Below are 27,549 nucleotides of genomic sequence, written 5' to 3' on the forward strand. Positions count from 1 at the left end.
CGGTGCGCCAGACCAGGGCACATTTCGGTTATCCCTTGCTCTCTTTGTTGAACCCTTTTTATTGGCTTTTTGTGAACCTTTGGCACCTGTAGAACTTATAGACTAGAGCAAACTAGTTAGTCCAATTATTTGTGTTGGGCAATTCAACCACCAAAATCAATTGGAGAATAGGTGTAAGCCTAATTCCCTTTCACTAATCATCAAGCGTTTCAAGACCGCGCTAAAAGGATGCAAGGAGTATCCCAACAAGAGCAAAGCAAAGGGAAAGCGCTCCTGTTTTAAATACGGTAAGACTGGTAATTTTATAGCACAATGCCCCGATAATAACAATGACCAGGAACAAGAAAAGCATGGGAAGAGGGAGAAGAAGAAGGCCTACAAGAAGGCGAAGGGCGAGGCGCACCTTGGCAAAGAATGGGATTCGAACTGCTCTTCTTCCGACTCCGACGACGAAGGACTTACTGCCTCAGCCTTCAACAAGTCCTCTCTCTTCCCCAACGAACGCCACACTTGCCTCATGGCAAAGGAGAAAAAGGTAAGCGTTCGAGAAACCCCTAAGTATACTACTTCAAGCGATGGTGATTCTAGTGATGATGAAGTAGATTATACCGATTTATTTAAGGGTTTAGATAGAGCAAAAGTAGATAAAATTAATGAGTTGATTGATGCTCTAAATGAAAAAGATAGATTGCTAGAGAAGCAAGAGGACATTTTATATGAAGAACATGGCAAATTTGTTAGTGTACAAAAGTCTCTTGTTTTAGAAACTAAAAGAAATGAAATGTTATCCTCTGAATTGTCTATGTGCCATGAATCAATCTCTAGTTTAAAGATTTTAAATGATGATTTAAATGCTAAACTAGAGAAAGCTAATACTGCTAGATCTTGTGTAGAACATGTAGTTATTTGCAATAGATGCAAGGATTTTGATATTGATGCTTGCGATAAACATCTTGCGTCTATTACCAAATTGAATGATGAGGTGGCAAGTCTTAATGCTCAACTTAAGACTTGCAAGATTGATTTTGATAAGTTAAAATTTGCTAGGGATGCCTACACCGTTGGTAGACACCCCTCAATTAAGGATGGACTTGGCTTTCAAAAGGAAGCCAAGAACTTAACAAGCCAAAGGGCTCCCATTCCCAACAAGGAGAAAGGAAAGGCCCCTATGGCTAGTAGCATTCAAAGAAATCATGCTTTTATTTATGATAGAAAATGTTCTAGGAATGTGCATTATAATAGGAGTTATGTTGATTATAATGATTCACATGCTATGCTTGCCTCTAGCTCTACTTTTGTGCATGGTAAGCCTAGGAAAAGTAATGTTGTGCATCATGTGCCTAGGAGAGTATGTAATGAACCTTCTACTATTTACCATGCTTGCAATACCTCTTTTGCTATCTTTTGTAAGAAGGAAAAAGTAGTTGCTAGGAAGTTGGGATCCAAATGCAAGGGAGATAAGACTTGTATTTGGGTTCCAAAGGCTATTGTGACTAACCTTGTAGGACCCAACAAGAGTTGGGTACCTAAAACCCAAGTGTAAATTGCCTTGCAGGTTTATGCATCCGAGGGGTCAAGCTGGATTATCGACAGCGGATGCAAAAAACAACATGATGGGGGAGAAGAAGATGTTCACCTCCTACGTCAAGAACAAGGATTCCCAGGATACGATTATTTTTGGAGATGGGAACCAAGGCAAGGTTAAAGGTTTGGGAAAGATAGCCATCACAAGCGAACACTCCATTTCAAATGTATTCTTAGTAGAGTCATTAGGGTATAATCTCTTGTCTGTAAGTCAATTGTGCCACATGGGCTACAATTGTTTGTTTACAAATGTTGATATTTCTGTCTTTAGAAGGAGTGATGGTTCATTAGCGTTTAAGGGTGTATTAGACGGCAAACTCTACTTAGTTGATTTTTCGAAAGAGGAGGCCGATCTAGATGCATGCTTAATAGCTAAGACTAGCATGTGCTGGCTGTGGCATCGCCGTCTAGCACATGTTGGGATGAAGAACCTTCATAAACTTCTAAAGGGAGAATATGTGTTAGGACTAACCAATGTCTGCTTCGAAAAAAATAGACCTTGTGCAGCTTGTCAAGCAGGGAAACAGGTGGGAAGCACTCATCACAGCAAGGATTCGTTCAGGCCCACCGAGCCGTTGGGCCGGCCCGACATGATTTATCCCTGGGTGTGTCGTGCTTGAGCATGTCCCTGGACACGTGGGCCAGCACGATCTGGTCCAGAGCTTCAACGGGTCATGCCTGGCCCGACACTATTCGTATCGGGCTAAAGCGGGTTCGGACCGGGTCCATATCGGGTGGCCCGTTTTGACATCTATACCATACATTGTACTAGTGTTGTGTTCTTTTTCCTACCACTGCAATAGCAATAAAAAATACTACTAAAACATGATTATGCTCAGTCTCTATCGTCATCAGGCTCTCGAGTTGTTCTGCTTGTGCAGAGAACAGCATACATAACCACAATGCATGATTAGTAACGTAGGCATTATGATGATAGTAAAGTCATTTCGGCCTCCTTCGCAATGGAGGAAAAACAAAGGAATTTTAGAAGCTCCTACGAAATTCTTTGGAGCAAAGTATTGAATCCTATCAATTACCGTATAGAATGGTATCCTCCATAGTAATTTTGGAAGAAAAATAAGTATATGGTCTAATCTCATGTTTTCTTTTCTTTGTGTCTTGTATTCTTATACGTATGATCAAAACATGTTTTGTGACTTTCTTGTAGTATAAATTCATACAGAATTTCAATGGCATGATCATTCTAACCTTCTGCTTTTCCTATTCCTACGTTTTGATAATCCTATGTTCCAAAGGAGTCATTCAACTTGAGAAAATATTAACTAAAACGAGTGATGCAATCATTGTACCGCCCTGTCAAACGTGGCTACCACTGAGAGATGAGCGATACACATGTTGTATTGGTTATTGAGCGTCTTTGGACCTGTTTTGAAGCATCACGGTTCTAAGAATTGAGTTACTAACTTCAACTTCTAGAAACAATTGTTTATGAAAAAAAATGTGTGTGTGTTTGCAACCTAGTTTCTAGCTTTTTCGATATATAGAGACAAGTTTACTCTTACTCTATTTTAAAAGCAATTGATTCAAGTATTCATAACATTTCTCTTTGTTGCCAATTCGGAATTGGATGGAGAAAGGGGATCCAATGCACCTCCAATATTAGATAAAGACTTTGTACATAGTGACACAAATGTTCCTAGCATGTTGTTTACATCCATTGTCTGTTCTCATAGTGACACGGGATGTTCAAGAATGGACAGATACAACTGCTGGTGACACCCAACTTAGAAAGAACAAGAAAACTTGGTCCATCTAAACGAAAATGGGAAACAAATTCAATGATGAATCCAAAAAAGAAGAAGAGATTAGGAGTGACGATAGCTTAACTGGCCCTGGTGGAGGTGGTGATGGCGAAGATGATGATGGTAGTCATGACGATAGTGGAGGTGATGGAACATGGTGCTAGAGGTAGTGGTGGTGGATGGAGCGATAACGGAGGGTACGATGGTATGGGGGTTGGAGAATTTTTGGAAAGATTAAGTTTAGCCATGCCACACAAGATTTAGGTCATGCAGCACCTCAATCACAATGAGAGACGAGAAACAATCGACGTCGATCGGTTTTGCTTCCTATTGATGATGGTAGCCACAACTCTGCTAACTACAGTTATAAGTATCCGACTCCACGCTTTGACCGCGCCAACAACACTTACGCGTGACCAGCATCTCCAGGTGAAGTACCACCATCAGTCATGTATGGGTTAGGACAACCACCTCCACCCTCATGCATATATGCATCCACCACCATTTGAGGACATATTGACAATCATTTTATGGTATCACAAACATAGATCTATATGCTTCTGCGGCCATGCAGGTGTGTTAGTTCTGTTTTGTGCTTATTTATTTATTTCTCATTCATGTTACCTCAATAACTTTATTTCACATCTTTGTATAGATTATTAATAAAAATGGGCTCATACCCGGATGCTTTAGTTGTGTCTGAACATTATGACTCGAGCAAAATATGTGACCCGCACCGAGAGCTTTATCCTTTGATTTGTGTGAACCTATGTTAAGAAAATCCTTTATATCAACTTGTATATCACTATTGTGAAGTTCTATTGCTTTGTGTTGCATTCAGTTTGTACTTTCGATTTGCATATGGATGTTATATATGATTTTCGTGAACAAATTATGTGTGAAATTATTAGTATTCCTTGTAAAGCGTGAATCGAACAAATTACAAAGAAATTCTATTAGAAATTTTAATTTTTTTCAAACTTAGGGGTGTTTGGGAACATAGTTCTTTGCAGTATTGGAACGATATTGTGGTATTTGAGAATATCATGATATATTATACATAAAGATGTTTGAGAATGTAGGTAAAATCTATGCATTCAAAACCAAAGTATTATCAATACTGCAGTTGTTTCAAAGTACTGTAAACTTTGCTCTCGACCAAAGTTTTTCTATGTAAATGAGCGCACGCTCGGGCAACCGACGAAGGAAGCTTCTCCTCTACTTAGGGGTGTTAATGGATCGCGATCCAAATGTTTCTTCACAATTTGATATGGCCTTAAATTAATTTTAGTTCAGAAATAAATAGAAATATAGTTTTATTGTAATTCGAACCGATTCTTAAATTTTATAGTCTAAAATCTAGAGCCTATTGTCACCCTCGTGCATACTAAAATGTGATGTTTCTAGAGAGGCGAGATCCCTAGAGGCTGCAAGTTTTTCATCTTGCAAGCATTCATCGTAAAGGCCTCCAGCACTCCAGCTGCACCGAAAAGCACTAGTGGCCGACGGGTGTCGCGCGTCGCCATGCTCGTGGATTAGGACAAGAGGGGCACTATTTTGTTCTTGTCTTTCGATTTATGAAAACTGGATTGTTATATTTTGAATGAAAAATGATGCAAAATATACTGTTTCTAAACACCTTTATGTATTTAAAATTGTAAACTGTACTCCGTGGTATTTGGAATGTTGTGGTTTTGAGAAAGTGTGTTCCCATTTCCCAACCCCCCCCCCCCCCCCCCCCCCCCCCAAAAAAAACAGTATTCTCAGGTGGTTCAACAACGATAACCGCTCGGTAATCGCAATTTCTCAGCCAAGATTACCAAATTTCTTTTTTCCCAATTTGAAATAAAAACAACAGTTCACGAAATTCGAAAAACAGTGAATTTCGAGCGGTTAGACTCCAAAGCGAGATCCCATAGGACCATGCCTGTTGGCTATGCATCTAAGTTCAAGCGTATGCAAAGTCTATTAAATGACAATAGTTTATTTGTTATTTGGCAACATTATTTTTCCTTAATCCAGCACGTCAACGTCTGTAACATTCATTAACTAGCCAATTCTGGTAACCAATGATAGAATTGCTTCAAATAAAAGAGATCACAGAAAAAATAACGATTGATTTTCTAAATGAAGGAAAAGGTTTCGACTTCGTAACTCTGTTCTATGAGCAACGAGAGGTGAGCAAACCAGAGTGATCATAAAGGTATATATATATCAAATGGCATTGCACACCCTTAGGATCTAAGGTAAAATAAAAGGCATGAAAAAACTGCACAATGCTCTGCATCGCCTTGAGACTTTCATAGTAATCTACCTGTCAATAAGCCGATGTGTGCACAACCACCAAGTACAATGCAAGTCGCTCGTAGCCCTCACGGTCCCGCATGGCCAACAACAGGAAAAAAAAACACTAAGCATGCAGGCATCACAGCCCCGTAGCCCAGTGGTATACCTAAGTCACCATTACATTAGGGAAGAAGGAAGAGCCTTCTTCCGTTTTCCTCAAGCGAGGATACATTTGACATCCTTAGTGTGACAGCATGGAGAGAAGCATAGACATAACTTTTCGCCAGGACTGCTAGAACTGACATGATTGACTACCCTCTGAAGCAATCAGGTACCTGCATTACCGGAGGGCAGGCATTAGTATTTCTATGATTAGTAAAACAAAACCAGGTCACGAGATGAAGCTAGGGAACTGTGTTTCAAGTTGTCCGATTAGTAGTTCCTATCAAGAAAACGGTGATATCTAACCAAAAACAATGAACAAGGCAGGCAGTATCACACCTTCTAGAGACCTTAACTAGCTTATGCCAACAGGTATGTGCAGCCATATATCTCACGGAAGAAACTCATTCACTAAATGTTATGCCCTGACAAAGCTGTGCTGAAACACTTGATGTCAAAAGAGTCCCTCTAAAGCCTTCCTCAACCTGCAGTATATCACCCTTCTGCTCTGAAATCTCATCTGAAACACAAACGAAAAACAATTAGAACCATCAACAACATCATTTGTCTTTCACAAATTATTTGGCACATCATATTTGCTACTGCACCTGCTATGTCACGGTTCTCAAAGATTTCAGAGTCTCTGACCCAAAGAACATCCCCAGGAAAGATACTCTTGTCGGCAAGAGTAGCCAAGTCACCTTCAATCTCAACATTTCCTTTGTGAAGCTTCTGATTCTCCTTAACGATCTAAATGTAGCAAGACCACAGGTAAACTATTTGAGTGAAATAGGCCAAAGCAAACAAGCATAATAAAGATAATAAAAAGAAAAAAAATCCATAGCAAGATGGGTAGGGCAGACCCAGTGCCGGATTCCCACACGAGACCTTATTCGGTTATTTCCATTATACATGGATTGGATGGGATCGGAAAAAATTTAGAAGAACTTTGACTTGTTTGGGATTTAAACCCAACCAATCTCACTCAATCCACATGTATTGAGAGCTAACCGAACAAGCCCTGAATGGGTGTCTGGGAAAGAGATAAACCGAGGCAAGCCTCCCCCCACAAATGCGGAGAGGCTATTTCGAACCCGCGACCTGGAAACTCAATGAGACAGCTCTCACTGCTGCACCAGGCCTGCCGCCTGCCCTTCTTCCCATAGCAAGATGGATAAGCAAAAATGCCAGTAGATCCCTTTTTAAAATTGGAGAAAGAAACAAATATCTGAGCTGGCTTGTAGATTCAGTATCTATACCATACCCCTAAAGATTCCCATATCATGAGTTTCAACTGATAGACGGATGTGGAACCAGAGACTTTCAAACTGATTGAATTCCCAGAGCTTGTCCTCCTGGAACGCTTTGAAATCCGACGATCTGATACAGGAACATCTTTAGATGCTTCTTTGATAGACTTTGGTGGTGCTTTTCCACGGACAAAATAAACGTGGATATCTTCATTCTGGTAGTTGAGCTTCTGCACCAATGCACAGCTCTCTCTTTCTCCAACACATTCTTCACAAACCTATCATAAAAAATCATAGGTAGAGCTGAAAAGGAAAAATAGGGAAGTAACTTCTATAGTCTATACTCATTAGAAACAGCATTTCAGAGCCTGGGGGGCATTAAATTTGTAAAAGTCTGAACATTCAAGAAACACTACAGGCAGCATCAGTTTTTTGAAGCAGCAAAGAGCTAAAGACAAAAAATTCATCAGAAGTGCTTAATCCGAGTGCATAAGGCTCACACTTTCTTCGCTCCCAAAGTTCTTGTAGGTTGGGGTTCAGCCTCAACCACTTGGAAGTGAGGCCTCAAATGTTTGAGCTACGTGAGTTGTCAAAGCAGAGTCTAACAGTTTTTTTTCCTCTAAAGAGACATGTTGTTATGCCATTGCTAGCTTACACGATACTAGTAATTCTTTTCTGTTACATAAATGACCTCACAAAATTCCTTCCATTACATAACTTGTGAAAGCACCACATGGTTTCACCTGTAATGTCAATTGCTCACAATACACCAGTATAGCATGTTTCTATTATATATCCAATAGAAAAATCTATTTTCTTGTTGCTTAGTTCTAATCACAAATGTAAGTCAATTTGATGGTGGACGAAGTCTCCAATATAAAGTCTTTGACTTGTAATATCTATAGAAATATAAGAGTAAATTGCATTATGGGTACCAAAATCTGTACAGTAGATGCAATCTAGTGACGGAACTTGAAAACGGTGCAAATATGCCACTTGATCTCATTTTCAAGGTGTGATTAGGTCATCAACTGAGCTCCAGGATGATCCACAGTGTTTTCAGGTCGCCTGATCGTTCTGACTGGGCGATCAGTCGATTAGTCGCGATTAGGCGACGATCAGGACGATTAGTCACCCCTGATCAACCCTAATCGTCCACCTCGTCGCCCTGCATATTTCTAGGACATATATATACATATATAACACTATATATAGATATATACCAATATAGTATAGAGTATAGACTATACTTAGAATAAACTCAATAAAGAGAATAGACTATATGACCAAGATGCTGCAGCAAGCCTGAAATGATCACCAATTCATCATTCACCAACAAGGCATCAGTATGAAAAGTTGAAAACAGCACCAGCAAGTCTATATGAAACTGTGAAACTGCAAGTCTACAACTTAGACTATCTCCAGCAGCTTACTCATACTCATACCCATATTCAAACTCCACTCTGCGAACAGTGCAGTCTACAATGCAGAACAGTGCTTATGGGTAAACTTTGGGTGAACGGCTGGAGTCGGCCTTACAAGACCATGACCAACAAGGCAACACCTATATGAGATCATCATCCAACAAGACTATCCTGAGTAATTATCCCTGTTGATCGACTGATAGCTCATCAGCCCGATTAATCGCTCCATATCACCGACTAATCGGACGATATGGACGATCAACTCACCTGATCGAATCGAACACCCTAATCGAGCCTAGAGTATCGATCAGCCCGACTAATTGCGACTAATCGCGATTAGTCAGACGATCTGAAAACAATTATCCACTCCATTTGGCATTAGACTGGACTGCCAGCATGGCAATAGATGTCCTACAGCTCATGTGCTTAACCATGAGCTTGCACATTTTGCAAAAAGAATTGACAAAACTTGCATCAAATGCAACACTGAAATCCTTGAGCTTGGTGTTGGATTTACCACCATTTACTTGCCCAATGAAACTAATCTTGAATGGACATGAAAAGGTGATCAACAGTCTCTTGGGCAAGCTCTGCTTTTGCCTCAAAGGGAGGGGGGCAAAGGTCATGCATCATGAAAACTTCAGATTCTAGGGTTAGTTTCATTTTCAATTCATATAAACTGAATGCACGTGTGTTTGATGATCGGGTTGCAAAATCTAAGTCCCCAGCTGGGTGACGAAAGGTTTGATGACTGGTGGGAAAGCGTTTCTGCTGCTGATTCAGCCCAAGCCTGAAAAGCCCTCAATTCCATATTTATTTTGGGGGCATGGACTCTTTGGAATCATAGAAATAGGTGTGTTTTTTATGGAATGGCTCCAAATATAGCTCATGCTAGTGAGGAGTTGTACCTGTGGAGATCGGCTGGGGCTAAGGGCCTAGCAGCAAGAGGTGGTTTCACTCTAGGTTGCGGTCGTGACCGTGTTGATTTCTCGTCAGGCGTGTGTGTTTGTAGCTCATTAGGCTGGCGGTTAAGTGTTCGTTTGTAAGGGTTCTTACCCCCTTTTTTCTTCTTAATATAATGATACACAGCGTGTTTGAGAAAAAAACTGAATGCACCCACCCCGCAAACTTTGGTGCCTACAGCACATTTTGCTTGAAATATGATCAAATAGAAATAATGGAGCATTAGGAAACTATTTTCCATGACTAATCCAGTAGCATCAACTTATATTGTCAATCAATAAGGGTTTTAGATATTCATGGCCAATTTTTGAAAGCTTTGACCAACAACATACTAAATGAACTTATATTGTGATCAAAAGTATTATATATGGCACTGCCAATTACATTCTTACTTTAACTAGCAATACATAGAAGGCCATCTAATGTTTATATGATACAACTATTAGGTCTTTCTAACATATTATCATTTCTTGAGCAGTTACTCAATACATGGTAACTAGTTAGTTGCTCGTACGTTGCTACGGTTTCTATATATCATATAGGTAGACCTTGCTTAAATGGGATATTTATTCAAACACGATCCAAACCCATAGATTCCCAGATCGTGCCAAAGGGAGAATCGTGGACCAGAACAGGGCCAGCACACGCACCGATAGTTGGCGCGTCTTAGGATCGAGCCAAACCAATGCCGAGCTAGGCGTGCGGCGGTGTCGTCCATGTCGGTGCGGCGAATCCGGCGATGCGCCTCACACGGATCTGAACGTGCGGCGGCTCGCCCCTAGGGTCAAATCACGTGGATTCAGTTGCACCTTGAGGTGCACCTAGGATTTCGCCCTAGCAGCACCGAACGGTGATGTAGCGAGGAGAGAGGCGGAGATGACGGGCGGTGAGGTATGTGGTGTGGGATGAGACAAGATGAAGTTTTTTCACTTGTTTTTTCCACGCTCACAAGATTAGGGACCGTGAGGGAGGAGGTACTGGACTATAGATGGTCAAATGAGGCGTGCCTAGTGGGCCGGCCCAAGGCACGGCCCACTTAATAGTGTTGCAGCCCAAAGTGAGCCCATGCCTAGGCCGCCTTCTTGGCACGCAATGCCGACCCGAACCGGCACGATTACATTTTTTTCAAATTATTAGTATATATATTTACAATATCAATCCTTTATATAGCACAAATGAACATGAGTCGCAATAGTTAGAAGTTGAGAGCTTGTTCCCTCCTCCCTAAAGGACCAGGGTTCGAGCGCTGCCCTCAGCGCACTCATTTTTGCGCCGGATTTCGCTGGATGCGCGAGTGAGATTTATTTCACTAGGCACGTGGGAGCCAGACAATGCACGACAAAATTCACTTTAAATACATGGTAATCTGTGGGAACCACTAATGCTAGAGTTCAGTGATACCACTAGAACAGTAGCTTACCTCAGGATCAGTTCTGACATAGGGCTCTCTGGCCCCAAAATCGTCATTTGCACCATAAAGAGACTGGTCCAAATTTCCATCCGTAATCGGCATTGCTTCAGAGGAACCGTGCACTTTATCTTGAGCGTCCTTGCTAAAAGCGATTTCAGCAGATATACCTTTTCCAGGCGTCGCACTCCACTCCTCAGAGAATAACTTCCAATCATACTCTGGGATGATTGTTAAACCATCGTTCTGAAAACGAAGAAAGATTATTAACTAAGAAATTATCTTGCTTGATAACTCATCACCAAACAAAACCTCCAATTAACTACACAATTAGATAATGCAAAACGCTTAATGCAATGCAGCATGAGCCTCAGTGTTTCTAAGCTAATAGTTTATATACAAGATTTCCACTTAAAGATGAATCAAGCATTATTTAAAAAGCATCAGATATGGGTTTAAACCACCTAAAATTATTAAATCAATTAGATTACTGTTGGCAACTTTATGCATCGATTTAGCCCCCCCCCCAAAAAAAACACAACACAAAACACTTGGGATTGATTTGGTCAATCACCGGGAAAAAAATATTGTGACTGAGACAAGCAACATCATCATATTGACCTTTTCTGAATTCTGCATCCACCCCAGGCTCAAAATAGAAGGTTGATAAAAGAAACAGAAACATGATCATAATTCATATAGCAAGGTCATATATACCAGAGGTCAGAAGCATCTGCAAGTTGCAGCCAAAAGAGAAGCACAGTAAGGAAATGTTATAAGGAGCATGAACTTACATTTGATGTTTTCTGAGTGATGCTTCCGCGCTTACAAACAAGATCCAAAGGCTTTTGCAGCAATCTCGAATGCTGAAAATATAAGAAAAAACCTTATACAACTAGAACTAACGAAGGTAAGTAGTGCAGCTCATATAACACTCAACAGAACACATAGATCCTCCTATCAAGACAAAAATTAATTGAAAAAACATGTACCATGATTTCTTCTCTTCAGATGTAGATTACAAACGTCACTAATAAAAATCTCACAGATTGGGTATAGAAGTTCTAACAAGAGCCTTCTTTGAAATTATATAGGTTCTCATTTGTTCTTGGCAGAAATCTTTTCACTCAAACTCTCAAATTCAAATATCGGAGTTATGTTCTTTTGTTGCCTTTAAGGCTAAGAACCAGACACACATCAGCAAGTGAAACATATTCAAATATCAGAATTATGTTCTTTTATTGCCTTTTAGACTAAGAACCAGACCACATCAGCAAGTGAAACATATTGGTTTACCTTTTCACATATAAGTGAACTGACAACAGCTTCAAGACTTTGAGGTTCTGGTAGTGAAGAAATATTTTTTCCCGTCGTTGTAATATAAGCTCTCCACTCTGACAACCAAGATGAAGGAACCAAATAATATTTTTCACCAGGACGAAGTGCAAAGCTCTTCCCAGATATTAACTTTTCATGTTTGTATCGTTGCTCAAGTTTCACTGCTCTGTAAACCATAAACCATGTGTCAGAAAATGCATGTAACAGGTATTGTGCAATAAACTTGAGTGAAGAACCTAATATATGACATTGATTTTCTGACTATATATTATATTACCTAAGATTACCCTCAACAGAAGCAACATCAGACAATTCCTGACTACAGATTTTGCATGGTTGACAGTCTGATGGAAAAGTAACAACATCATCAACCTTCTCGCTGATGGTTTGATAGAGAAATAACCACAGGCTCTCTGGTACGGATACCCGCTTTGCTCCTGGAGCATGCTCCGGCAGGAGATACCCATGGCGACATCTTAAAGCACTCGTTGGTCCATTATCAGCATCAGAAAGGATACCAGCATTTTTTCTGCGGAGCCAATGAGTCAACCTAGGAGTAAGCAGCAAAAAATATCAGCGTGAACCAGAGGGTTATGGTTGGTAACGTAATGCAACAAGTGGGACAGCAAAGAGTAAAAAGAGGAGTGAAGTTGCTTAGGGGCCATTTGGATCCCTTTGTTTTGAAGGTATTAAGTTTAATGCAACCAGAGGGTTCTACAGAATGTGTCACCAAAAAGAGAATCAAGGGCTAGATAGTTTAATCCTAGGTACCCAAAAATATTAGCCTGCACAAATAACTAAACAGAACCAAGTTCTGAAAACAAGAGAAGGATGTGATTTGCATACCATGCCTTTGAGATGAAGTAAGAAGGACTATCTGAACAACTACCAGCAAGAGCTGCTTCTGCAAGGTTTTTAAATGATTCTTTGCGGTCACGGTAGACATCAGCAGATACTGCATTTTTCGCCCCATCTTTAAGACACACCATGCAAAAATCATCACCACTCAATGTTGGCCCCCCTCCATACTTGAATTATTGCAATAACAAGCAAAGAATAATATCCATCAATGCTATTGCATAAGCATTAGAAATGAGTACAAAAGATTATATATTGCGACTTATGACTACAGTACTATAACATGGTCCTGAATCCACAGGATTACCAAAAAAAAAACTAATTTAAGCAATGTGAGGCAAAAATCTATATAGTGCAAATCAGGAACTGCAGACTTTCTTACTTTTGAAAATAATTTCTGCCAAGCTGCAGCTGATAGACGCTTCATTGATGTGAGTTTAGACACTGGAACTTTTCCATGCTCACATTGAATTGGTCCATTGTCAATGGATCTGCAGAAACGAAATACAAATGTAAGAAACATCTAAAGGCCACATTCAATTGTTACATAAAAGCAATTAATCGTTGAGTGATGATGTGATTTTATTTGGTAGGGAGCCAGAGTACTACATGTGTGCATGTAAAGTTAAAATAAATAAACCTGCAAAGATTCAGTATCGAAGACTCAAAACTCATCTTCAATGTTGAGATTCAAAACAACACAAATGTCCTTGTCAAAACATGATGAACAGTCCCTGATTGGCTACTGATCTATTTTGTTTCTTAACATCTAGGTCAAATTTGAAACAGAATTGTTGCAGCTATACTTAAATTTATGTGCCAATCATCCGGTCCAACCATGAGGGATGCCGGTCTGCGAACACCCCCAAGAGCAAAAAAGTAATGTTCAGAATATCAATACCCAAGCCGAGGTTAAATTGAGCCCTACCACATGAGTGATGTGGCAACAAGACTTCCATCAATTCACCAGGATGGATGCAGAATTCAGAAAAGGTCAATATGATGGATGTATTTCAGAAATCCTTGTTCTTGAAACAAAAAGGCTTTGTGATGTGTTGTCTTCTTCGTGGTGTGCGCAAGGGAGAATGCAGCAGCAGCGAGGATTGGGGAAGAGAGCACAGGGCATACGGAGGACGATTACCGCCGGCCAGATTGCCGAAGGTAATCGCCCCAGAACAGGGAGACTTATTTTTTTCTCGAAAACGCGCAGGAGAACTGTGCCCCTTTATATATTAAGAAGATAGAATAAAAAGGTCTAAAATAGACCATACATCAGAAGGCCTCCTTATTGGGGCCAGAAGATAGCATACAAAAAAGTATTCATCGTATGAAAACCAACACACCACCCTAGGAAGCAGCTGGAGAGGCAGCCAGAGAACATAGGCCCTTCGCCCCAGCTGTTTCCCAAAGACTTCTCTCCTCATCTGCCAAAGCAAGGATAGAGATGAGGCATGGAGACAATCCATCGAAGACACATCTGTTCCGATGATTCCAAATAGTCCAAGCACCCAGGATGATAAGGGAGTCAAAACCTTTTCTGGTAAGACCTGAAACCACATCTGAAACTTCCTCCCACCAACATAGGAAGGAGGTGGCAGCCGGCTGGGGGAAGGGAGTGCAGCCCAAATTTCCAAAAAAGCTGATACCAAAAGATTCTCAAGAAGGAACAAGCCACCAGAAGATGATCTAGAGTTTCTTCAACTTGGTCACGTAGAAGACATTTCTCAGGGTGGTTTAGGCCTCTTTTAGCTAATCGATCGGTTGTCCAGCATCTATTATGGGCAGCAAGCCAAATGAAAAGGCGACACTTTAGTGGAGCCCAAGTTTTCCAAACCCTTGTGTAGTGCCCAAAAGAAACTGAACCCAGCCCATTATAAGCAGATTTTGCAGAGTACTTTCCATCTGGAGCAATACTGAATATATGTTTGTCTTCAATTCCAGGCTGCAGCTCAATGGCTGAAAACATCTCCCATAGCTGAAGGTAATCAATCAGCACACCGAGAGCCCCTTTTATGTCAGCAATCCAGTTCCTGTTAGTCAAGGCTTCACACACAGTCCTGCTGTTCACAATCCGCTTAGGAATTGTACCAAGGAATCTAGGAGCCAGGTCTGCAATTCTTCTACCGTGTAACCATTTGTCTTTCCAGAATTTGGTATTGACCCCACCTCCAACTTCAGTGAGCACAACCTCATTAAAGAAGGATGTGGTCTTTTTTGGAATTTTAATTGGGAGACCAAACCAGGGCCTGGGAGAAATTTGCTGTTTTGCCACTCTCAAATTTGGCTGCCTGTTATTATGCCATTCCGTGTCTATGACTGGTGGGACCGTCTGTGTCTATGATTTGTGGGTCCGATGGCATACTGGCGAAGCCCACAAATGATAATGGCAAAATTATCAATGGCTCGGGCCTGGAGGGATCGGTTTTAGACAGCCAGAGCCATCTCATCCGAAGGGCCCAGCAGAGCTCTGTTAAACTGGAGATACCCAGCCCTCCAAGCTGAAGGGGGCGGCAAACCTTTCCTCATGCCACAAGGAAGTGCCCGGCTGCCCGCCTTTCACCTCTTTTCGACCTCGCCAAAGAAAACATTTCCTTATTCTGTCAATGGCATCTAAGCCCCATTGTGGGATATCCACTGCCATTGCCATATAAACAGTAAGGGCATGCTGAACTTGGACTCTTCTCCCTGCCTTTGTCAATAAGTCTGCCTTCCAACTTGAAAGCTGGTCAGCAATTCTATCAATAAAAGGCTAGAACTGCTGTCTGGATAACTTGTGCAAGGAAAGAGGACGACCCAAATAACGACAAGGGAACGAAGATATTTCACAGGGCAGCAAGCCTTAGGCCTCCATCATGTCCTCCTCTGAGCATCTAATAGGAATAGCATTAGATTTATGGGCATTATTGTGCAGCCCAGAGGCATCCCCAAAAAACTGAAAAATGCCAAGAGTGATAGATAAATCTGTTCTTGCTGGGTGAACAAAAAGGGCTACATCATCAGCATATAAGGAGATCCGATGGAGCTTTCTCCTGTTGGATAACTGCTGGAGTAAACCCTCCTCCTCTGCCTTGGAAAACATACAGACTAGGCAATCCATGGCAAGAATAAACAATAAAGGAGATAGGGTATCCCATTGACGAAGCCCTATCTTGTGAATGATGTGCTTTACTGGGAATCCATTCAACATCACTTGAGTAGAGGAAGAGGCCAACAAACCACATATAATATCCCTCCAAATCTGCCCAAAACCTAGCTGCTTCATTACTTCAACTAAAAAAAGCCATGAAACAGAGTCGAATGCCTTAGTAATATCCAATTTGAAGAGCAAAGTAGCCTTATTCTGCTGGTGAAGCAATCTTGAAGTTTGTTGTACGAACATAAAATTGTCTTGGATGAAACCCAGTGTGTGTCCACTTTGCGACCAAGAAGAGGAAACAATACAACATCTTCTCATCTCTTGCGTCTTTGCAAGACAGTTCTGGTACCTCTTGCTGCGCAGGTCTGGGTTGCCTAATCTTTCACCAGATAATGCTCTTTGCAGCCTTGATGACTGATGGAGCAGGGCGGTGGAGAAGATTCCCCGAGATCTCCAATCAGGCTTCAATTCTCTAGTTATTCTTGGCGCTTGGAGCCTTTGGCGTCATCGCAACGACTGTGTGTTCAATGGGAGGTCGCCGAGCCTAGCGAGTGCTCTCACCCTCGCTGGTGATGAGCTTAGGATGTGGTGTCGTGTCGGGGCTAAAGGGTTGAACTTGCTTTCAACTCTTGTGTTTATGCTTGACACAGGGATAGCCCTGTGTCTTGTTCAGAGTGGTTGTGTGTGGTGGCTGGGTTGTGTCTTGTGTGTCTTGTTGTGTCGTGTGTGTGTTGTGTTGTGATGTACCTTCTTCTATCTATTAATGGAATGATACGCAGATCTCCTGCGTGTTCGAGAAAAAATCTACCTTTAATGAACGCACTCTGATTAGGAGAGACAATCTCATTAAGTCTTCTAGCCAACCTATTGGCTAGGATTTTTGTGATCAACTTAGCGAAGCTATGCACAAGGCTGATAGGCCTGAAGTCCTTCACCATTTCAGCCCCATCCTTCTTTGGAATCATGGTGATATAGGTTGAATTAAGGCGCCCAAAATTTTCAAATTTCCTGCCCCAAATAGCAGAGACTGCAGCCATCATATCAGCTTTTATAATAGGCCAACAAACTTTGTAAAAAGGCCCAGAGGCCTTATCTGCAGGAGGCTTTTGATGATATCCTCGACTTCTTGTTCAGAAAAGGGGGCATCAAGCTCAGACAGCTCAAAAGTAGGCAACCCAAGGGCTTCGAGAACAATCACCCTATCTCGAGCAACACATTTTCCAATGAGGTTGGTGAAAAGAGATCCACACAGGCAGCCTTTTCATCATGGCTGGTTAGGGTATGATCCCCATCCACCAGCTTGGACACAAAAATCTTCCTCTTGCAATGTCGAGCATGAAGGTGAAACAGTTTTGTATTAGCATCTCCCTCCTTTAGCCAGAAAATTCTAGATCTTAGCCTTGCCATGGTGCGCTGGAAAGAGGATAACAGTAAGGCTTGCTTTTTAAGTCGGTTTTTGAGCCATACCTCAGCCTGGTTGAGCACTCTAACATCCTGAGCCATTTCTAGCCTGTGGAGAACTTCCTTGGTCAAAGATAGCTGGGATCGCACATGACCAACCTTCTTTTCGCTCCAAGCTTGTAACCTTTTGGCAGTCTCTTTGAGCTTCCTTTCTACAGTTTTAAAACGGGCAAAGGACCGGCTCCACAGCATTCCACCCAGATTGCACAACATCCTGAAATCCTTCCAGCTTGGTCCAAAAGGACTCAAAGTGAAATCTTCTTTTTCCAGATTTATTATCCCTAAGCCCCAATAGCAAGGGGCAGTGGTCAGAATCCTGGGAAGCAGCACTCTGCAGTAAAACATTGGGGAAGAGCAATTCCCAGTCAACTGTGCAAAGAACACGATCTAGCTTGACTAGAACAGGTGCCTCTTGATGGTTGGACCGTTGGACTAAGTAAATTTTCTCTCATGCAAAGGAATTTCTTTAAGAGCAAGATCCTCAATCAGCCCTCTAAACCTTCCCATCATGGCACTATTCAGATTCGCATTGTTCTTATCAGAGGCCTTATAAATAAGGTTGAAATCTTTTATTCCTTCGGTAAAAACCCTAAATAAGCTACGGGTAAGCCTTTATACATACAGGCATCCCCTTTATTTCCTTACATAAAGAAAGCAATCGCACATCTAAGAAAACCCATTTATAGTATAGTATTAATCTGCTATCTCCCTGCTGCTATCCATATCTGAAGGCTGACAGCCTGTCACTGATATTGCAACCCAACAAAATTATCTATAACATTTCCCCCTTCCCCAATTCTGACCAAAAAGAACTTGTAAAAACTGTATCTCTATCACTAACAATAGAACAAGGGAGACCATGTAACCGGACAATGCTGTCAAAAAATGCTTGGAACACTGAGGCAGCCGTGTAAGGATGGCCCAACGGAATGAAATGGGCAAATTTAGAAAATCTGTCAACAAATATCACTGATTTACCACCCACTTCCGGAAATCCCTCAACAAAGTCCATAGAAATATCACTCCAAACCTCAGAAGGCACTGGAAGAGGCTGCAACAACCCAGCTGGATGTAAGTGCTCGGATTTGTTTCTTTGACATATGCTGCAACCTCGGACAAATTCCTTAATTCAGACAACCGCGTGTGAATTATAAAATGAAACTCGACACCGATGTAAGGTCTTTTGGACACCCTCATGGCCACTGTCATGAGCGTCTGCCAAAAGAGTAGCCCATAATTCCAAAGCATCAGGAATGAAAATCTTCCCTTTAAACAACAGCAAGCCATCTACCTCTGTCCAACCAGCCCGCATGGTACCATTAGCCAACTTAGTACGTATTTCAGCTGCCTGTGTATCAGTAGCCAGTTCTGCTCGTAATTTGTCAAATAACTGAAACGTCGGCAGAGTCAAACTGAATACCGAAGCAAGTTCCTCCCTTCTGGACAAGGCATCTGCAGCACCGTTTAGCTTTCCCGGCTTGTACTCAACCACCAGATCATATCCGAATAACTTACTGACCCATGTATGTTGTGGAATAGTTGAAAGCCGTTGATCAAGGATGAATTTTAAACTGTAATGATCAGTCCGTACTGTAAATGGCCGACCCCATAAATAGGGTCTCCAATTGCAACTGCCTTGACAAGACCAATAAGTTCTCTCTCATATGCTGGCAATTTCTGATGATGTGGTGCTACTGCCCTGCTGAAGAATGCAATAGCCCCATCCCCTTGATGTAGAACAGTGCCAAACCCCGTTCCTGATGCATCACGGCCCACAATAAAACGTTTGGAAAAATCTGGCATGTGTAGTAGTGGTGCAGTCATCAAAGTTTCTTTCAACTGAAGAAAAGCAGCTTCTGCTGCATCAGACCAATGAAAAGCCTCCTTCAGTAGGGCTGTTAGAGGTCCTGCAACCTCTCCATATCCAGCAATAAACTTTCGATAATAACCGGTGAGGCCCAGAAATCCTCGTAAAGCCCGTAGAGACTTAGGTCGTGGCCACAGTTTTACCGCAGCAACCTTCTCCGGATCCATTGCAACGCCCGCTGCTGAGGTAATATAACCAAGATAAGCCACAGATGTCTGACCAAAGGAACACTTGGACCTTTTCAAGGCCAGGTGGTGTTCCCGCAGCACTTGGAAGACTTGCTTAAGGTGCTGCAAGTCGGCTGCCCATGATCTACTGTAAATTAAAATGTCATCAAAGAAAACAAGGCAGAATTTGCGAAGAAACTGCTTGAGCACATCATTCGTGCGGGCTTGGAAGGTTGACGGGGCATTTGTCAAGCCGAAGGGCATCGCTAGAAACTCAAAATGGCCACTATGAGTACGGAATGCTGTCTTATGAATATCCGCAGCATGCATACGAACCTGATGGTACCCACTGCGGAGGTCCAGCTTGGTGAAAAGTTGGGCACCGCACAGCTCATCGAGCAACTCATCAACTACTGGAATGGGGAATTTATCTTTGATTGTTTGCTCATTGAGTGCCCTATAGTCGACACAAAACCTCCATGACCCATCAGCCTTCTTAACCAAGAGGACCCGTGATGAAAAAGCAGAGTTGCATTCCCGAATGATCCCTTGCTGTAGCATATCATCACATTGTCGTTCTATCTCATCTTTGAGCAATTGGGGGTATCTATAGGGCCGGACAGCCACCGGCAATGATCCAGGCAGCAACCGGATATGATGGTCATGCCGGCGCATCGGAGGCAGCCCCTATGGTGCTTCAAAAATGTCAGCAAAGGATTCCAGAAGAGTGGCCAGCAGATCCTTGGTTGTTTGTAATGAAGTGCAATGAGGCTCAGAACCTCCAATTCCTGCTAGACGTACTGAACGACCATTGTGCCAGAACGCCATAGATAAGTCCCTGAAGTTCCAAAGGATTGGTCCCAATGAGCGAAGCCATTGAACTCCAAGTACGACCTCAAACCCTGCAAGAGGTAACACGTAGCAGGTCATGTTGAATTGTTCCTTGTCGATGATGATCTGCTGCCCAATACAAATGCCGGAACTGGTAATTTTGTCACCATTGGCCACCTTAACAGATAGCCCCGAACATGGCTGCACTGGCATGCCAATCTTAGTTGCTAAGTATTCCCTAATAAAAGTATGTGTCGCTCCCGAGTCCACAAGAGCCACCATAGCTGTACCATTGATGGAAATATGCAGTTTCATTGTTTCTCCATAGTCAATACCAGTGAGAGCATGAAGTGAGATGCCCAATTCATCTGTGGTGTCCCCATCTTCCATCCCATCATCTAATTCCAGCAAAAACACTCCTTTTGATGTACACTTATGATCTGCGCTGTACTTCTCAGTACAGTGGTAGCATTCCCCGTTAACACGCTTGGCTGCCAGCTCTTCTGCAGATAGCCTCTTAAACCTTGGCTTGATCTGGTTTGGCTGTTTCTGTCCTGATGGTGGTGCTGTGGTCATTGGTGGATTGCGGTTGTTGCCACGGCCTGGTCCATTCTTGACTGTCACCATCATGTGTCTTCCATATGCTCTAGCCAAGCTCATGGCTTGCTGCAAGTTTGTTGGGGTTTGGAGCTCAACGTCCGTGCAGAGGGGTTCACCAAGCCCTGCTGTAAACAAATTGACATGTTGTTTCAGCGTGAGGTCCTCACAACGACACAGCAGAGCCAAAAATTGGCGATGGTATTCGTCGACCGTCCTTGTCCGGTACAGCTCCTTCAATTCTGCCAAACCATTCATTCGGAGGGGAGGGCCAGACCTCAGATTTACAAATTCAGCAAAACGGCGCCAAGGAAGGATGCTGTGATCCCGCTCAAAGGCATAGTACCACTCAACAGCAATCCTGTCCATGTGCAGCGATGCCATCCAAACCTTTTCATCCTCTATTGTGCGCATGCCACGGAAATAGGTGTCGCACTTATTCAGCCATGGCAGGGGATCGACTTCTCCATCGAAGGTGGGAAAGTTCACCTTCGGTCGAGCTGATCCGCCATAGTCGTGGCGGCCAAAGGAGCCAACACCGCCATGCCGTCCTTCTGGACCACCACCACCAGAACCTCTAAAAACGCCGCCTCCACCACTCAAAACGTCCCCTCCCGTGCCCAACGATTCTTCCTCGCCGGGTCTCTTCTCCACGTGGGCGAGTCTCTTGTCATGCGCATCCAGTCGGTCGTTCATGGTCGTGACTTGAGCTAGCAGCCAGTCCAACTTGTCATGGATGGACATGGTCTCAGGATCGTCCTCAATGCCGGACATTGTTGTCGATGCCTTGGCTGAATCTGATACCAAATTGATGTGTTGTCTTCTTCGTGGTGTGCTCAGGGGAGAATGCAGCAGCAGCAAGGATTGGGGAAGAGAGTGCAGGGCATACGGAGGATGCTTAACGACGGCCAGATTGCCGAAGGTAATCGCCCCAGAACAGGGAGACTTCTATTCCTTCGGTAAAAACCCTAAAGAAGCTACAGGTAAGCCTTTATAGATACAGGCATCCCCTTTATTTCCTTACATAAAGAAAGCAATCGCACATCTAAGGAAACCCATTTATAGTATAGTATTAATCTGCTATCTCCCTGCTGCTATCCATATCTGAAGGCTGACAGCCTGTCACTAGCCACTTGCTGTTGCCCTTCTACGTTTCTGATATTGCAACCCAACAAAATTATCTATAACACTTTGTTTTTGTTATTACCATTTAGCAGATGAGCTTGCCCTCATCATAGACAATATACCAAAATTCCAATACACAGTGAAGCTAGCAAGTTGTTATCATGTTTTTTCTGTACCATTGAGACAAACACCATTTTCCATGTGCTGCATCATCACAAGAATATTTACCCTCAAGAAACAAGTCATTTGGTTTTTTGGGAGGAGGGTATGGAGGGAGCATCTGTTGTGAACTTACAAGGGAGGAGTGATGTTATCTGCCCATTGGCGAAGCCAGTCTGTTGAAATCCAAAAGTATGAATTGTCCTCTGGATTTGCGGGTGCTTCTATCAGAATAGATTTTACTTCTTGGCGCCTCTCTGTTATATATGCCAAATGGCTGCCTTTCTTGCTTTGGTATTCTTCACAGGATTTCATACACGATGCATTTTGTTCATTAATTTCATCAAGAAAATGGTGTGGAAGCAAACTATTATTGAATTCCATAATTTTGTTGCTTTCAGTAGCATTGCCATCCTTATTGGTACATTTGTACATCAGCATATAAGCATCTGTAGATGAAAACATCTCCCCGGGGCTAGAAGATGATGCAGCCTCCTGGTGTCCATTGTTATTGTTCGTAACAGAACCTTCTATAGAAATGCCTTGAGGTTTCCTATCATCTTTATTTGATGTTTTTCCTAAGTTTTCACCAAAAGGGTGCAAACCAAGTTTGGATACGGTTTCATCATCAAACTCCCACCACTGCCCATTGCTTTCATCTTTTATATGTGCCACATAGTGCCCACTATTAGCAGCGGTACCCTTGTGAATTAAAATAGCAGCTAGTTCATATGTATAACTAGATGTAGGGTTTGACAACCGTTTTCCCATATCAAGCTGCCCTGGGAAACTGAAAGACGAAGAAATCTTTTTCTTGGTTGTTGTCTGGTAATGAGAAAAGTTAGAAAATTCTTTACAATAAAAGGAGAAGAATGCACAGATTCAATAAAAAAATGGGCCAGATATCACCTTCGGGAGGAATACATAACGCTTCAGCTGAAAATTAACAACTGGAGGAAGTGATCTAAGTTTTATGCAGCGAGTGGCGTCTACCCTTTTCTGACATGATTCACAAAAGTATTGATTCTCCCCAACTAGTCCTTCTTCACTAAAGTAGTCGTCTAGACTTTCTTCCAAATTATTGAAACCTTTAATATTCAGCTCGAGTTCATAGAAGTCTTCAGATTTTGAAGATGCTGCTGAATCCTTTCCACATGATGAGCACCTTATGAATATGATACCTAAACATCAGTTCTCCACAAAATACAACAGTAGCTTGTCCAAAGCAACAGTGTGAAAATAAGAGGATAAAGCATATTCAACACTGAAGTACTATACCAACAAAAAACAACTGTAATTTCACTGCATAAGCACATTAAGGGAAGGCAGAGCATAGGGTAAATGCGGCCGTTGATCATTTTGCTTGACCTTTTTGGGCAACTCAAAAACACAACAGGGGTGGTATAAGGTTCAATTTCTAAACATCAGTGCCACAGATTGAACATAATCATTTTGATGTGACAGGCTATGTGAATGTGAAGAGTATTGTTAATAAAAAGTCGCTTAAACGCCTTTTAAATAGCTTTTAAGCGCCAAAACGCTACTAAGTGCCTAAAGTGCTAGAACGTTTCACGAAAAAGTGTAAAGCGCTCGTTTTAGGCGCTAAAGCGCTAGTTTAAGGCGTTTAAACGCTATGGACCGTGAAAAGTGACGCTTTAACACTTTAGGGAGGTCCAGCCCCAGCCCACGAGAGAATCACCGTGCACCCTAAAACGAGCCGCCTCTGCGTCCCTGCACCTGCCATCTGCCACGGCAAGGAAGGGAGATTGAGATGATGGTTACTAATATTGATGATTTGGATGATGGTTACTGAGAGATCATAGATGGAAGGGAGATTGAGAATGACGCTTGTGTCATTGTGGTTGTGTGCATGTCATTTTAGTTGATTGTGTGTCTGTGGTTGTCACATGTCATTTTAGAACTTGTCGTTTTAGTTGATTGTGTGCTTATGATAACTTGTTATATGGGAGATTAGTATTTCCCTTGATATTATTATGTGAACTTATGTTATGTTGACATTTTGTCCATGTTGATTAAAAATATGTTTTAAAGCTCGCTTAAACATTTTAAAGTCAAAAAAGTATTTATGAGCACTTCAACGTTTTATCGCTTTCATAACCGGAATACAGAGAGAGCAAAAAAAAAACTTGTCAGAATCAACATGTGCATCTGCTTGATATTTTTCTAATGAAGTACATATATTATATCAACTAATCACAAATCCTTAGGAATCTACCTCATTGTAGCGTCTATAATCACCAGACTAAAAAACCTCAAGTTCAGAAGAATTCATGTCTGGATCATTTGCTAACAGACAAGATAATAACCATATAGTGATCCTAGATTCGTAGAATTAGCATCTTCAGCAATAGCTATGTAGTGGCAGAGTAAAAGAGGATGACTAAAAGCAGAGTGTAGTTATAGCACTACAAACAACATTACACTAATCAAAATGTTCTAGCAGATTAAAGCTTAGCTCTCTAACAGTACAAAATCCAAGCCTCAAACAGCAAAGAAAATATGAACAGCTTCATACGCATAGTCAGTACCTTGTTACATGAGATACACTGCCACGAAACAGATGTTGCACTATTTCTCTAGTTCCAGGGACCTTGGAGTGACTTAGTGATTGCTCAAGGAGAGACAGAAACAAGGTGAGAAATTCATGGCTATCCTGCTGGACACCATTGTCTAATTCCAATGCCTTAATAAAAGGCGTTGAATCAATGAAAGCCATTTTGCTAGACTGTAGTTGTGCAAACAACCGAACCAGCTGATCTAAAACTGGATGCTTCTTCAAAACATCCAGATCCAATGAGAAAATACCAGATCGGAAGGATGTGTTCATGTAAAGGCACTGTAGAATACTATTCGCATAACAAGTTGCTCCCAGGTTAGTCAACCCAGCAGGTGTCTCGCTAGAATCACGAAGATCACTAGATGGATTAGGACCAAGACCACGGATAATTTCCTGAGTTTTCTGCCAGAGGCCAGATTTACGAACCCCATTGCCAATGGGAATCAACCCGCAGAAACAATTTGGTGAGTCCTTGGAGTTACCATGGCAACCGTGGCAAAGCGGTTTCCACACCATGTAAAGCTGACAGATATCGCTTTTTGAGATATCACCAGTGGAATGTATCTTCCTACGAAATTTGTAGCAAAAAAGAAAGAGAAACATGAGCAATAAGTTCAGTGTATAACATTCAGCTTCTACCAAAGAAATAAGACAATGCATACTTGAAAACAGCCACAGATGGGCTATTGGATTCATCAGCGCGAGGCCTCTTGTTCTTGTTGCGGGTATTCGGCCTGCTCATTGTACCAGCAATGAGGATCCGACTTCCCTTGGTGCATAGGGGTTAAGCTGATCCAGGGCGGACATGAGTATACAATGGTGCACCAGACAATTTTTGCAGAAAAAATGAAGTTAGTAGCACTTAATATTACATCGGATCCAAATACAAATAGACAAATAGCTTCAGTTAGGGTTTGGGTGCTCGGTTGCAGGAAGATTACATGTGTATGCTACACTTAACATTACATCGCATCCAAATACAAATAGCCAAATAACTTCAGTTAGGGTTTGGGTGCTCGGTTGCAGGAAGAGAAGGGAAGGGGTGGGCATACCTATTGGATTCTCGTCGCCAGCAACGGTCTCGGACAAGAGCTGGCCACCTGGTCTAGGGCGGCAGCAGCGGCCGGCGGCAGCAGCGGCCGTCGGCAGTCGCCCAGTCGTCGCCAGAAGATGACAAGGGAGAGAGCAGGCGTGGTGAACGGGACAAGAGAAAACGGGGATGAGCGGATGGTTTCTTCCGTTCCGACCGGTCGGCACTCGGCACTCGGCACGGTGCCGTCCACCGACCAGAGGAGCGAGCGCGGCGACGGGCCGAGCGGACTGTGGGCTGTAGGCCACGGGGTGAAGGAAGCGCTGCTCGAAGCGCGGCGGGCCGGGAGTTGGTGCCATCAAGTGGGGGCCGTAGCCCGTAGGCCACGAGATGACCGGACCGGTCTGCGCTCGCTACTCCTGGCATTTACTTTTTTCTGTCCACGTTGTTGGAGCATCATATCTGGCAATAGACCGATTTTGGATTTCCCACAGAGAATTTATAGTTTGAAAACTTGAGATAGTAATCACTCGAGAAAATGAAGTTCGCAAACTAGTTCTCATGAGACAAGATAGGGTAATTTAGTCTCCATAGAGAATAAATCCGGGAAAATTTTGTCCCCATCGAATTCACGGGAACAGAGCCGTTCCCCGCATACCCGCCCCGCAAATTTTTCTTCATTTAAATTAATTCATTCATATGTTAAAATTATACTAAAAAATCAATACATATCTATACTACTTATTAGAGCTGTAAGGGTAGCCTGCCTTTTTGCGTTCTGCCTCCAGGAGATCTGGATCGTCCGTTAGCCTGTGTGAATCTGCACCGTCCGTTCGTGACTCCCTGTCCACCCATGCCGCCCCCAGCCTTCCGCGCCGCGCGAGCAACCCTCCCTCTCAGTTCTCCCTCTGCTGCGCCGCCTCCCGCACCCCCACTGGCCCCTCACCGCGGTCCTCCCTCCGTCGCCCCGCCTCCCCGGTAGTTCCTTCATCCAGTCCCTCTCACATCTCCTGCGATCCCCACCCACAGGAGCTGAGCTTCCTGCCCGCTTGCTTATCCGCCATAGGCTTCAACACATTTGAATCCACGCTGTGTTGGCGTGTATCGGCGATTCGGCGACGATGGGTGATGGAGGTGTGTGACCTGCGCAAGGTGCCCGACGCGGCCGCCCCGGGAGACCCTCGACCATGTCGCCAATCAGGTACAGCCCATGAACCCTAACCCTAAACTCCCTTCTCCTCCTCCATGCCCCTTGATCGACCGGTTGATGGACCCCATGAATGTTCCTGGTGTGCCACAGGCTGCTAACCGTTTCACTGACCATGGAGCTTCACCATCGAGAGCTGGGAGTTTGGAGAACAGAATTATTGGTAGTGCAGAGGTTCCTAGGAGGTATGCTGTGCCTACCAACTACTCTGATTTGGTTCCCCCACCTGCAGTAGACCTGAGACGTTTGGTGCCAGAACCATTTAATTGGAGTTCTGATGTCCGAGGCACTGCAATATCAGGAAGTATTCCTCCTGTATCAAGAACTAATAACAGTTCAACAGTTAATCCACCAG

General features: G+C 42.8%; 1 protein-coding gene across 1 annotated transcript; it reads right to left on the reverse strand.

Moving 5' to 3' along the window:
• Positions 1-5,641: 5,641 nt before the first annotated feature.
• Positions 5,642-26,278, reverse strand: LOC100216580 (uncharacterized). Its single transcript, NM_001362444.1, has 15 exons — positions 26,010-26,278; positions 25,620-25,746; positions 24,929-25,525; positions 23,289-23,544; positions 22,516-23,204; positions 13,419-13,527; positions 13,025-13,206; positions 12,456-12,728; positions 12,137-12,344; positions 11,635-11,706; positions 10,853-11,086; positions 7,060-7,323; positions 6,404-6,545; positions 6,135-6,315; positions 5,642-5,968 (listed from the first exon to the last, which is right to left on the reverse strand). The coding sequence occupies exons 2-14, from the start codon at positions 25,697-25,699 to the stop codon at positions 6,200-6,202; spliced, it is 3,222 nt and encodes a 1,073-aa protein (NP_001349373.1). The 5' UTR covers positions 25,700-25,746; positions 26,010-26,278; the 3' UTR covers positions 5,642-5,968; positions 6,135-6,199.
• Between the last annotated feature and the right edge of the window lie 1,271 nt (positions 26,279-27,549).

Source organism: Zea mays, chromosome 1 (assembly GCF_902167145.1).
Source record: "Zea mays cultivar B73 chromosome 1, Zm-B73-REFERENCE-NAM-5.0, whole genome shotgun sequence".
NCBI classification, from domain to species: Eukaryota; Viridiplantae; Streptophyta; class Magnoliopsida; order Poales; family Poaceae; genus Zea; species Zea mays.